The sequence below is a fragment of the Lissotriton helveticus genome, chromosome 1_1 (genome assembly GCF_964261635.1).
Source record: "Lissotriton helveticus chromosome 1_1, aLisHel1.1, whole genome shotgun sequence".
Lineage (NCBI taxonomy): Eukaryota > Metazoa > Chordata > Amphibia > Caudata > Salamandridae > Lissotriton > Lissotriton helveticus.
The window spans coordinates 803,067,808-803,081,794 of NC_136057.1; the positions used below are offsets into that span (position 1 = coordinate 803,067,808).

Consider the following 13,987-nt stretch of genomic DNA (forward strand, 5'->3'; position numbering starts at 1 on the left):
CTCTGCGACAGGCTCACAGGTGTCGAGTGCTTCCTCAGCGACTGCTGTGGGAACCAGAGACAATAACATTTGCCCCACTGACCTGATCCAAGAGGTGTTACAGGGACTGTCGTCTGCGAAGGCAAGCAACAGTTTTGTTGCGTCTTCCACACAAGACACAAACATCTGGCGTGGTGTGATGGGAACAATTCTGCCTTTTTCGAAAACAAGCCAAATTGGAATTCGGAAACATCATTTTGTTTTATTTTTCTCTTTGCTCTCACTGAGCACCATGGCTTTCGATGTGCTCAGTTGTTCTAAACAGTATATTGACCTTTTAGAGGACTTCTAGAGCTTTCTTTGAATTTTTTTTATATATATATATCATGTTTTAAGATCTTTTTTACATTTAAGGTTTTTAATGGTTTTATGCTTCTTAGACAGGCATATTTTATCATCCATTTATCATATCGTCCTTCGGACGAGGAGTGGGTGTTATGAGCCGCAATGTAGGCCTAGGTAGTTACACACCCTTTTACCTACATTTATACTACCTTACTCTACATAACAGTTCTGGCGCTGACCTTTTACTAGTTATGTGCCGAATAAATGTTGTGTGGTTTTCTTCAAAAACCAGCCTCATTCATTATTCATGAGAATTCTTAGTATCACACAGCAGGATTACCATCTTCTGTATAATAACTCTGTACAAAAGTCACCACTATCGTCATCCTTTAACGACATACCCACAGTACCATTTTAAGTAGACCCCCTGAGGGTACCTTTTGGGTATATAAGCATCACATCTTCACCGGGCAAACCAGAGGAGAAACATTCATGCTGACACGAGACATTGGAGTCTCTACACACAGAACCCCCAGCACTCTGTGGTCTGACATCCCTTACGGGGTGTCCAACTCGAGACCAAGACGGTGTCTTTCGTTCTTTACCATTAGGTAATGGGGTACACTTAGCTAGGGTTCATATCTTAGGAGTATGTTTGATTATTGTCATGTATCTATATGCCTGCATATATTCACTGTTTTGCACCACGGTAGAAATCTCCCTTTTATTTACTCAGTTGGTATTTGCAATTATATATATCCGTTTCTGTCTAATGGTTGTCGTAACACATGTATTTTATACTAGAATGGCGTTGATTCAATAAATGCTTATTGAAAACGTTCCCATCGTTTATTCTGAATATCTCTCTGAGATGTGAGCATGAGTGACTGAGCAAAAAGCACTGTACTGTTTCCACGATCCCTGAAGGATCAAGGGTTGTCATGTCCGATAGTTGCCAAGAACTACTTGCTCCTAGGTAAGGTTGAGGTACTTACAGTGGCACTGTGAGCTAGCTGGTCTAAAGGCTAACATATCCTTTGGGGGTGTATGGAATCTGTCTGGGAACAAATCCCTTAGTTTATGTTGTCTAAACGCGCCAATCCTATGAATTTTTTGAAACTACAAGACACTAAAATTTCTGAAATAAAGAGTAAAATTAACTAATTGAATGCCTTACACCATAATGCAGTTCGAGGATCAGTGTAACAAATCCAACAATATGTAAACCACCCTTGTAAAATGTTAATGCGCTTTTCCCAGCAGAGGGGCTGTCAATCATTGTCTGAGCCAAAGGGGATTGCCCAAATCTTTGTTTGGTACTTCACTACCGCTACTAACGAGCAACATGTAAGCATCTAAAGGAATATTCTTCTCTGACAAGGGAAACTCATGCACGCATATTTCTAGCACTGGCTGAGCAAGTACTTATAAGCCAAAACTTTAGAAATTGGAGGTGAATACGTGAATGAACTGCACATAGCTTAATGCATTAAAGGGACATGTGTAATCTGCCCAGCCTACAGGTCTCACATACATTAAGTTTTAACTTTCTTCCAGCATGCTGAACTTTTTTCAGTTTTACCTGCTCAAAGGTATCAGAAAAGTGCATGATCTGTTGAAAAAGCGCAAGAGAATTGTCATCTTTGACCACAAAACAATGGCACTACAGGTTCATAGCATTGTGTTTCATAAAGTATTAGATTAAATCAAGTGAACATAATGACTTCCAAAATTAAATGTGTATCAATGGAAATCAATTTCTCAAAAATATCTTTCCCAAATAGACATTATGTGTACAAATGAAACTGACAAATATTAGTGTAAAACCTCATTATGAGGCAACATTTTATTATTTGCTAAGCATAATAGCCACTTGAAATAATTTCACACTGTGCAATTCTGCAACGGCCCTTTACTTGGAAGCTCGTGGCTGAACACCACATAATCAATTTTGGCACGGTTTGGGTACGTTTCAAACAGGACTATTAACTCAAATGATGCAAGTTTAAAATATTGACTAGGAATCATGGTTAATAATTCATTCAAGATTAATTTACTTTTGTCAAAAAGTTAATAGGACAATAAATTGATCAGTCTGATGCATATAGTTAATATAAGATCAACTGATATAAAGTGGTAGCAATCCTATTTCAATGATGGACTAAATAATGAACAAATGCAATTCTTATTCCAAGGCGAAAATCATATTCACTCCTCTAGTGGTCAGTCCATTCATATTTGACATTCGCCAAACAAATGAAACACTTGCAAAAAGTAGCATAATATGCACTCTGGTACACAGCACAAAAATGTGAATACCATCGTGCAATTTGAATACTTTGAAAAAGGGCTCCTCTTGATCCATTCATTTGTTTCTTGCATCTAACTCGTGTGGTATAAAACGCACGCTATTTATAAAAATATATCATGAATGTTCTTTAGAAAGGAGCTAAACGTTTGCAAAAGAAACTGTTTTTGCAACAAAAATGAACTGTGAATACTTAAGAAAAATATACATCGTCTTATATCGTTGGCAGCTTTTTAGAATGACCTCTATCACGTTCATCTGCACAATTTCTAGCAGTGTACAAACTTCTTAAGAGGTAAAAAAAATGGCAGGATCGTGGTTACTTTGGTAAGAAGGACACCAACTGTAACGACTTGACTTCTGATCTGCAGTACAACATTACAGTAGTCTGAAATGTACTCTAACAGCACACACACAGAAATTGAACTATGCATTAGCGCTCAATGCACAGTAGCAAACATTAAACGAGCACCTTTTCTGGAAAATTTTAGCATTACATACTGTATTCTAGGAAACTGCTCCGTATAACAGGCTCTATGGTGATATTTGATCGGACAGTATTTTAGCTTTTTTACAAGGTGAAACTTTAAATTGTACAGGCAGCAAAAAACAGCAAATTATAAAGTTTCACAATTCCCTAAGCATAACTAAAGTTCATCTAATGATATGTTAAGTAGGGGAATTCGTTTGGCAATATAGTAGTTCAGGCTTCGTGAATAATTAAACCAATTTCAACTAAAAAGTAATATAGGATCTTCAAGCTCATAAAAAGGTACTGAGCTAGCTTGGCTTTCTCCCGAGTCCGAATCATACGGAGTGTCTGGTAGCTCCATGAAAGTGTAAGCTAGCTGTTCATCTTCCATGTCCGAGCGGGAGTAGCAGGGCATTTCACTGTATGCTTCATCTTCGATGTTGTTGAAGTCCTGAGGGATATACAACATCTCTGGATAGTTCCTACTGACCAAATCATTAATGGTTTTCAGGGATACTTTTCTAAATGCCAATAAATGCATATGAGAAAATTTCGAATATTTGAGACGCTTAAATCCAAGGGACTCTATTGCAATCTTCCAGCTTTTCATCATCACTGCATGGCGGTTCTGGTTGGCGGAATCAGGAGTTATTATAAGTAGCAATCCGTTAAGTGCAAGAAGTTCATGTGCCTTTTTACAGCAAATCCAACGTTGGTAAGGTGCTGGAAAGTAAGAAAGAAGCAAGGAAAACACAACCACATGAAAAAGTTCTCCAGGAAGGGAATCAATGGGATTTTTCAATTGTTTGAGAAAAGCATCGACAGCATCTTGTGCAAGTTGAAGAGGCTGCTGCAGCTGCAGATTTAGGAAATCGCATTTGTAGACGCTCTAGGATAAAAGAAGAAAAAAAACTTTAGTCACTGTCCTTATTAGAATTCTTATGCATTTAATCAGCCAAAAAAATAAATTGTGCGGCCATCAGCTACTTAAACCCAATCTAGATAAGTTACTTAACTAATAAAGCAACAGTTACTCGCCACTGCAACTTTAACTCCTAGCGCAAAAATCCTGCTTTTCCAGAGTAATTTGACACCCTCCGAGCAAGAGTGCAACTTCAAAACACTTGGGAAGCCAAGCGTGTGCAATGCAGTTACTGCTCTCCAGCCACAATCAAATGCCTGCCAGATTTCTATTAGGTCAATGCCTCATCTCCATCTACTTAACTGCACAGAAAGAGAAACTGGGGCGAGAAAGGGAGCTAGTGATCCTTACCCCAAGGTAGTTGAAGGTGGAACCCGACTGCAAAGGAGTTTGGCCGAGGGTGAGCAGGTAACTAATAGTTCTATTAGGTCTGAAAGCGATCAGCTTGATCGTCTGCGTGCTAATTTCCAAACTCCTTGACATACAGAAGTCCTCGAATATGGTTAGAACAATTTGGAGGCCAAATTGAGTACTATTGAGAAGGAGGGTGTCATCCACGAAGAGGAGCGCAGGGATCTTAATTCTGCTCAGCTTTGGGACATCTGCCCTCTCAACATCGAGATAGTAGACAACCCATAGATGAATAAAGAGAACAGAGTGGGTGCGAGTACGCACCCCTGGTACACGCCCCTTCTAATGGGAATATTATCTGTCAGTTCGCACTCAGGGCCCAACAAAGTTTGTTTGGTGAAGCCTGATGATGTTTAAGATATCAGAGGGAACGCCTAAATCACCAAGGACCACCCAGAGAGTACACCTGGGTACCAGATCAAACAGCGCCACGGTCTCCCTTTTTTAATATGGGGTTAACATGCCCCCTGGCCCAAGTTGAAGGTCAGCCCCTTTAAGAATTTCCTTTCATAAGGAGTTGAATAGGGAGTCCAAATGTCGACCTTGGATTTAAAAAGGTTGGATGTAATGACATCATGTTCTGGCCTTCCCTCGTGGTAAATTATTAAATGCCAGCTTTGAATCAGACAGAGAAAAGGACAGGTATTTACACCTGTAAAGAAACAAGAGCATGGCCATTAAGGGGATCAGAATAAATGGTTGAGAGGTGCTCGGTCCAGACTGTTGATGGTATGAAATGATCGGTCTGGGTGGTAGAACCAACATGACCATGCGCAATTATCCGCAGGATTAACGCATCTTGCGTACCCTGGGCAGCATCAAGGAGGTCTTACCACACCTATTCATCCCATTTGAATTGTTTAGCTTTGAGGATCTCTAGTAGGATTGGAGAGCAGCAAGGACAGAAACTATGCTTTGATCTTTAATCGTCCTTAAAGGGTATGTCTTAGCACTACGGCAGTCTTTTTCATACCAACGAGACAATGTAGAAGGTTTATTCTGGAGGGATTTGGAGAGTTTAAAAAGAAAAAAATCTTTAAGAGACTAATAAAAGAAAAATGATTAGCTAGAATCACTTTTAGGACAAGATAGAAAGTCATCATTAGCAAACTTGGCCAAGAAAAAGAGTACACGTTCCGGCAAAAGGTTGGAGTTGTTGCAATAGTAGGCAATTTAAAGGCCCTCCTGTTATTAGAAACAGAAAAGGTGAAAACTGAGCTGAAGGGAGTTAAAGATCACAAAGGAAGTCACTAGTCAGTATTAGTTCTAGGGCGTTGTGGTCACTCATCCCTAGACGGAACCTTGAAATCACTAAGAGTCTGGTGTCAATAACAAGGCAATCAATATGTTATTTCATATTACCCTCCTTGAAGGTAAAAGCTCAAGCTTTATCAAACCCAAATATTCACTTGTAAGCTCTAAGCCCATAAGAGAATATCAAAGAAGCTAACTGTAGGGCAGAAGTAGACCAAACTTTTAGGGGGCCTACTTCCAGAGATGGAATTCCCAAGGCTTCATCTTCGATTTCAATAATTGATGTTACAAAATGTTTAGGCTCGAAAGTGGTACTGACATTGCCCAATAAGAACGTAAACTCAGAATTAGGTTGCGAAGAGAGTAAGTTATCCACAATGACAAGAGTTGGCGATTCCTTATTATTAGGGGTTGTATGATTACAGATATTCAATCATTGATAGAATGCCCTTTACAGGGGCTATTAAGGCCTAAAACATTGGGAGATAATATGTGCAACATTTTGCATTGACAATGGAGCGAAATTTGTATCAATATAATCAATCCTTCCGAGAGTCTACCTTTGGAAGATGGTAAGACGTTATTACATAAGGAGAACCTCTTCTATGAAGTGGAGATGCCGCACAAAATTCCTGGATTAGGATGAAGTGAAAAGAATCCAAAAAACCATTCCAAGCACGGTCCATGATTTTATAAGCGATCCCAGCTACTTTACAAGAGAGCACTTGAATCGGTTTAATCGAGATCTGTACATCAAATGTTAACATTTCATTAGGAGGAATCAACAATAGTTTCAAGTGGAGTAGAGAAAAAACAAACTGAGTGTGCAGAGGGCTTAGTTCGAGGTAGTTAATCTATGGAATTAAGGGAACTATTTGGGTTTGAGTAGGAGATCAAATAGGTAGCTCGGCAATGACTGATCATTTTATGATGCGGATTAATGTTTGGACATTGAGATGGGATTAAGTGGTTAAACACAGGTGCCAGACTATAAAGGGCCACAGCTGGAAACCACAGTGAAAATGAGCAACTAGAAGTCGAGGGGAGTGGTTGGTGATCTAACCTAGCATTATGGGAAATGTTCAAGTTTGAATTGTATTAAGGATCCCATGGGAACTATTGATTGGGAGTCCATGCTAATCAAGCTCTAGATAAGACATTCACTGCCAAGACCCAGGCAACTGCAATCCAGGGAAGAGTTTCTCATTGGCATCCTGTGCTCCCTAATGACGTCTGGGCGAATAACAGAAAGACTGGGTATAAAGCCAATAAATTACCTTATTAATAAGCAAATTGTTGTTTTCAAAGGACCTCGAACCCATCTGTGGCACGTTGATCATGTACCTTATGTCCTGGACAGTTGTGCTGGGTTGGATTAGGTTTATGTGTCAATGGACAATGATTGCGCATATGAAATGAAGAGTGGGTCTTCACAACAAATGTCCTAACCAGTGGCACACCCAGGTTGGACTGAGAAAAGGGTAAGTCAGATTGCAATAATTCTTTACTGGCAGGACTATGAGCTCTGGGGAGTGAAAAGCTCTAGCTACTATGCTGCAGATTTGGAAATCTAGTAGGACAAGCTTGAGGTAAAGTTATGTAAACTAATTCAGTTGTAGAAGTGTAACGTGACTGGTGCTATGTAAAGCGCTCTGATACCCAATTTGGGTCAAGTTTGCGCTGTATAAAACTCCTGTAAAATAATAAATAAAAAAGTAGGCTGTGGCAAACAAGTAGCCAGAGATGACTGACAGGAACTATGGTTAGACATGACAACACCATTCATTCGAAGCAAGCCTAATGGATTTGACCTGGTCTGTCGAGGGTAATCTCAAAACCATAGATTTTAGGTTCGATATCTCATCGTTAAACATCTGCATGGTGTCTAGATGTTTTTGTACTGAGAAATGGTCAACAATAAGGAGTGCAAGATTACTGCCCGATTTAGGGGGGATTTAGGTGGTCTGTACCGTGGTCAACCTCTAGCTCTTGATAAGTTGCATATCTATTGATACATATGACTGGAGAACTGATAAGTGCGGGCCTGCATTAATTACAGGAGTTGAGGCAGTAGGAGCCAATGCACTATTAAGAGTACCTTTTGGGGGAGGAATCAATGTACATCTGGAAGGTAAAGCTGAGAAAGAGCCTTTATCAAACTTATTAAAAAAGCGGGAAATATTGATAGCTGCTTTTTGCCATTTGCTCTCTCTAATGAGAGATTCCACATGAATGAATGAATGAATGAATGAATGAATGGAGTCTTCTAACGCGCAACTTAGCCCAAGGGCGTCAAGGTGCATAAGCAGGTCAGGTAGAGAATAGTAAACCAGGGGAGATCTTACAGATACGCTTCAGAGAAAAAACAGGTTTTCAGTGCTCTGCAAAACAGTGCAATAGAGGGTTGCCTCAAGAGCTCGGGATGAGGGGGGGGGGGGGGTTCCGTAATATAGGTGCAACCATGATAAACGCTCTACCTCCACATTTGGCCTTATTGAACTTAGGTACCTCAAGAAGATTTTTGCTAGAGGAGCGAAGAGATCGACAATGAGCATACGGATGTATGAGTGACCTAAGACCCTCAGCACCTGTACCATGGAGAGTCCCCTGGGCAAGGCAAAGAATCTTAAAGGAAATCCTAGATTGAATAGGAAGCCAATGTAGGCTTTTACGGGCTGCCGATGCCTAGGCACGTCTAGGGAGGTCAAGAACCATCTTTGCAGCCGCGTTCTAAACCATCTGAAGGCGATAGATAAAGACGCTTATTAATGCCCACGTAGAGGGCATTACAGTAATTCAAGTTTTGAAGAGACTAAGGCCACAGTGGCCAGTTTCCGGGCATCGGGGGACAGATAGTGAGCAATTTTTCTGAGGACCTTGATGATGCCACAACAGGTGGAGACAGTCCTGCTGACTTGACGGTCAAAGGAGAGTGCGGAGTCCATTAGAACCCCTAGGTTCTTGGCAAACTGACGGGGGGGAGGGGGAGGGCAATCCCCGAGAGAAGCCGGCCACCAGTCATTGGACCAGACATCCTGACAGCTCCCGAAGATCAACACCCCAGTCTTCTCCCCGTTCAGATTCAGGAAGTTCTGAATCATCCACTGAGACACCGCCGCCATTCAGTTCCTGAAGTTCGAAGCCGAGTCCTTAACAGGCTGCGAAAGAGAGACCATTATTTGGGTGTCATCCGCATATGATAATACTTGCAGCCCGAACGATCTAACTATCCTGGCAAGTGGGGTCTCATAGATATTAAATAAGGTAGGGATCAACGAGGAGCCCTGAGGGACCCCACAATGTACAGGCTTCGGGGTGGAAAGGAACTGGCCCAGCTTCACTCTCTGGTCTCTTTCAGTGAGAAAGGAAGACAGGAGGCTTAGGGCAGGGCCTCCAGCCCCAATCTCCCTAAGGCGAGACATCAAAATAGAGGGAGATAGGGTGTCAAAGGCCGCTGTCAGGTCTAATAGGACCAGAAGGGTGGTGTGGCCTTTATCGACTTGAGAACGGATGTTGTTAACCACTGCCGTTAGGGCCGTCTCAGTACTATGGGAGCTCCTGAAACCGTGTTGGGAGATATCAATGCTGTCCCTTTACAATGCTGACTCCATGGAGCTTCTCTACTCCTTCCCGCAGGCCCCCTTCACACAGAGGCTCTTCCCGCTCTTTAGTCTCTATCGACGTCTCTACACGAGAGGAGTGGAGCTGAGGCTAGTGTGAGCACCCCTCCCCCTCAATTGTCATCCACAGTTTAAAAACCAACATTCCAAAGATTCTTCTTCACAATGACCCTCTCACCTGTTCCCACGACAACCAGAAGCCTCAGTGAAACTTTGTATCTCTTTTCCTTGTACATTTTTAAAACAAGGGCAGACAATGTTTGCCGTGAATCATACACCAAACAGCATGTAACACGATAAAGTATCAGCAGAATTAAACAAGCGTTGGCGTAGCCAATAGGTCTCACCTTTGGGTCCTTATAAGTCTTTAGCAAGAGCTATTGGCTTTTGGCAATGTTTCTAAGGTATGTTGTAGAGCAGTGTGGCTGCTGTGCTCCGTACTGCAAACTTGGTGTCCAGTGCAGTGACGTGGGGCAGTGGCATAATGTGGTGTGTTGTGGAGCCGCTTGGTTCGGCTATAGAGGAGTCTGGCGCCCGCGGCCGTCACCTACCCAGCCGGACATTGGTGCATGGCACTCCTCGTCCTTTCACTGCTGTCTCTTTATATCTTCCTCCGAGGACCTCTTCTCCCTCTCTCAGAATCCCTTTTCTTGTCCCCATCTTCCTTCTCACCCTCTCCTCTGATCCTGACCTACCATCTTGTTCCGTCCTTTGTCCATTCCTTTCTCCCTGCTCCCACTTATTCCCACGTTTCCCTGCTCTTCTCCCCCTTTTCCCTGACCCCTATTTTCCCTCGCTCCCATTGCACCTTAATATCTTTTGTTTTTGTAATGATCTAATCATTAGATGTATCTGTATAACCTTGTTTTTCCTCTTCCTCGCAACGATCTTTCATGTAAATTTTGTAACGTTTGTAATATGCTAAATGCTAAATTCCTCATGTAACTTGTAACTGGTGTAATTCTATAATTTTGTGGAAACTTATGTAAAGACGTTGAGACGACATGGCCGATGCCCGGTGGAGCCGCTTGGTTCGGCTATAGAGGAGTCTGGCGCCCGCGGCCGTCACCTACCCAGCCGGACATTGGTGCATGGCACTCCTCGTCCTTTCGCTGCTGTCTCTTTATATCTTCCTCCGATGACCTCCTCTCCCTCTCTCAGAACCCCTTTTCTTGTCCCCATCTTCCTTCTCACCCTCTTCTCTGATCCTGACCTGCCGTCTTGTTCCGTCCTTTGTCAGTTCCTTTCTCCCTGCTCCCACTCATTCCCACGTTTCCCTGCTCCCTCTTTTCCCCTACCCCTTTTTTCCATCGCTCCCATTGCTCCTTAATATCTTCTGTTTTTGTAATGATCTAATCATTAGATGTATTTTTATAACCTTGTTTTTCCTCTTCCTCGCAACGATCTTTCATGTAAATTCTGTAAAGTTTGTAATATGCTAAATGCTAAATTCCTCATGTAAAGCGCTCCGATACCTCCGGGTCTAGTTGCGCTATATAAAACTCTTAAATAAATAAATAAATAAATCAAGAAGGGCCGAGTCCTGAAGAAAAGAGCTAAGATGTCGATTAAGATGGGATTCCAACATCTTAGCCTGGGCAGGGAGGAGTGAAATGGGGCGGAAGTTTTTCAAGACCCCTGGGTCTAGAGTGGACTTCTTAAGTAGGAGTTTAACGACCGCCAATTTCCAGGAGGATGGAAATACTACCTAAGAAATAGCACGATTCATGACATTCATGAGGGGGGAGAGTCACAGCATCCCGGCAGGATTTGAGAACTTTAAGCGGACAGGGATCCAAAGGGGACCCTGATTTGATGTTGTCCAAGAGCTGAATTTTCAGCTCAGGAGTGAGTAAGGGGAAGGACAGGAGACTGGACAGGGATCCAACAGATGTGCTCGGAGCTCTGGGTGAAGCCAGAGTGTCAGAAGGAATCATACTCTGATTAGATAATTCAAGGGAGCTATAGATACCCACGATCTTAGAGTGGAAGAAGACCGAGATGTTATCACACAGATCTTGAGATTCCACTATAGGATCGGCTCCCTGAGGGGAGGACAGGGAATCTATGATTTAAAAAAGATCCCTGGAAGAGCTGAGGGAAGGTGCAGAAAACACAAGAGAGGTAGTGGTGGATACAGGGTCGCACCTCAAAATCGCTGGATAAATGGGCTTACATAGTGGGTGTTGCAAAGTAACCTACACACAAACAAGTAGGTTTGGTGCCACTCAGGTTAAGATACCCCACTACCTAAAGTATCGATGATACAAGAAACAAAAGTGACTTGTGAAACGTTTGCAGAGACCCTGGCACTCACAATATTTAAAATTAGATTGAAAACAATAATTTGTCCATCTAACGAAAAGCACAAAGAAAGAGGAGGGATTCCTCCTAATACAGGAAATGCAGAAGATACTATCAACTAATCATTCATAAATGTATTTCATAACACAAAAAGTTGCAAGGACTAGAACATGACAGTTTATTATAACACTCATATACGTTTTTTCATGATGCGAGTTGTATTCCAGTCCTTCTTGTGAAGAACACACAAAACTGCAAACACGCGTTTCGTCACCACGTGACTTTCTCAAGGCTCCAAGTTTTCAAAATTTACACTAGGAAGTTGGACAGCTTAACTGACATAATCGAAGAGATCCCTGTAAATCAGCATTCAGAGTTTAGCTGTAATAATGTCTTATTCCTCATCGATCTCCGATCCAGTTAATTATTTCAAAAAGACCTATCCTCAAAAAGGATTGTATACAAGGGCTATGTAAAAAGCAAAATTCCTAGTGACGTTGTCAATAGTCAGTATGGCATCTAGGACACTATGATACGATAGCGGAGACGGGAGGTGACGGTTTCTTTGGACGACAGATCGGGGATAAATTAGGGACTTATCATAGTGCCCTAAATGCCGTACTGACTATCAAAAACACCACTAGATTTTTTGCTTTTGTGACAACACAAGTACAAAGGGGGTGGCACTTCCCTGGCTCTTTAGGGCACAAGACTGCACCAGGCTTTGTCTATGCATGTCCTGCATCGCGGGTCAGAGTAACATGCGCTCAACTAGCAACAGCTGTCAGCAATGGAACGGGGCTCCTTCACCTGCCCCTGAGTGTTCCGGGACCTGGAGTCCCCCAGCTACAGTAACCAGCTGCTCAGTAAATATCACACAGGGTGGCCATCTTGAAATGGAATTGTGCATAGTGCATCATTGTTGTTCAAATCCAAGGTCACCAACATGTTGCTACTAAATCTGGTGGCCACAGAGGAATGGAAAAACAATGAAACAGCATGAGCAATACCATTCCAAGATTGCTACCTCGTTTAGAAATATAAACTGCCTGTGATGCAGTGCCCTGCAGATTATGTGAGGAGCAAGCAAGTGGCCTGGTAGCATCCTTGTGGAATCTGCTGGTGATTTATTAAAACAAAATTAAAAGAAGGGAAAGGGCACCTGCAAAAGGAGTACATAGAAAACTACAAGGGTGGTGCGCCAGGAGTAGGCACTGAAGAACACTCCATTTCAGGTCGATGGAATCATGCTATTCGGCTAAATGTGGTCACTTAAACAGCAAGAGAACCAATGGTTGAAGTGGGCTAACACTGCCCTATTCCCATTCTACTTCACCCATACTTTGTGAGAGGGGAAGCTCAAATCTCTTGGCTCCCTATGGTAATATGGGAACTTCTATAGAACAAAATAACTTTCAAGAGGCTTTAACGCAGTGTACTAACAATTCACTCCTAAAGGCCTTAACATATGATTTTCACAAGAAAAAGGTCAGGTTAACTGACTTGGTCATAACGTTTCATGACAAACAAATCAGGCCTGTGGCATATGACATAACTCTTCCCAATAAAACAATTAGGCTTATCGCCTTTATCACTGCCTTGTCACAGTTAAAACTCAACACACATTGAGTTGAGCATGAGCTTTCCCACAAGGAATCCATCAAGAATACACAGTCTTACAACTACAATTTTTTAAGAAGTTAGTTAGCAAAATAATACATAGACCCTCACATGATAATCAAAGTGCACATCTGCCAATGGGGTTTGGCAGAGGGAAGTAATCAACAAAACACCCTTGCCTGCTACAGTCATCTGTGAAATTCTGTGTAAAAAATGCCTGTCTACAGCAGGGGTGTGTCATTATTTTAAAATCTGCTTGCCCAAAGGGCAACATGATTCAGAAATCTACATGCCCTTTAGAGAAATCCACTTGCCCTACTTACCACCTAAACTTAATTGGACCACAACAGACAAGTTAATAGCTTTTTAAAATCATTTTTAATTGCAAAAACATGTCTAGAGTTCGGGCAGCTTGAGGTGGTCTGGGGAGTGAAATGATACAATTTTGAACATTTTCATTTATTTTTCAAGTTCACTCATTTTAACCCCTTTGCCCTGATACAGAGCTTCTATTGCAGTGCAGAGGTGGAATGGAGCTACTTTATCAGAACTGGTACATTAACACACTTTTATAAAGGAAGATGATTGAAACTTGGGACCAATAAATTACAAATAATCTCTGCATGTGGTGCAGTAACAGATGCATACTGGTAAGTAGCATTTTCCGTTCGAGGCACATGAGCTGCAGATTGCACACTGTGCATAGATTGTATAGCAGTACCCACTCTTAGTAGCGACCACCCCTATCTGTT

At 42.0% G+C, this 13,987-nt stretch overlaps 1 protein-coding gene across 2 annotated transcripts in view; it reads right to left on the minus strand.

The window, feature by feature from the left end:
• Positions 1-2,139: 2,139 nt before the first annotated feature.
• The window catches only part of SAMTOR (S-adenosylmethionine sensor upstream of mTORC1), a 122,414-nt gene continuing 110,566 nt past the window's right edge, over positions 2,140-13,987 (minus strand). For both annotated transcript variants that reach the window (XM_078674404.1, XM_078674414.1), the window contains one exon: positions 2,140-3,993. In XM_078674404.1, coding sequence (XP_078530530.1) covers positions 3,364-3,993 — 630 coding nt within the window. In that variant the 3' untranslated portion in view covers positions 2,140-3,363. The remainder of the gene's footprint in view (positions 3,994-13,987) is intronic.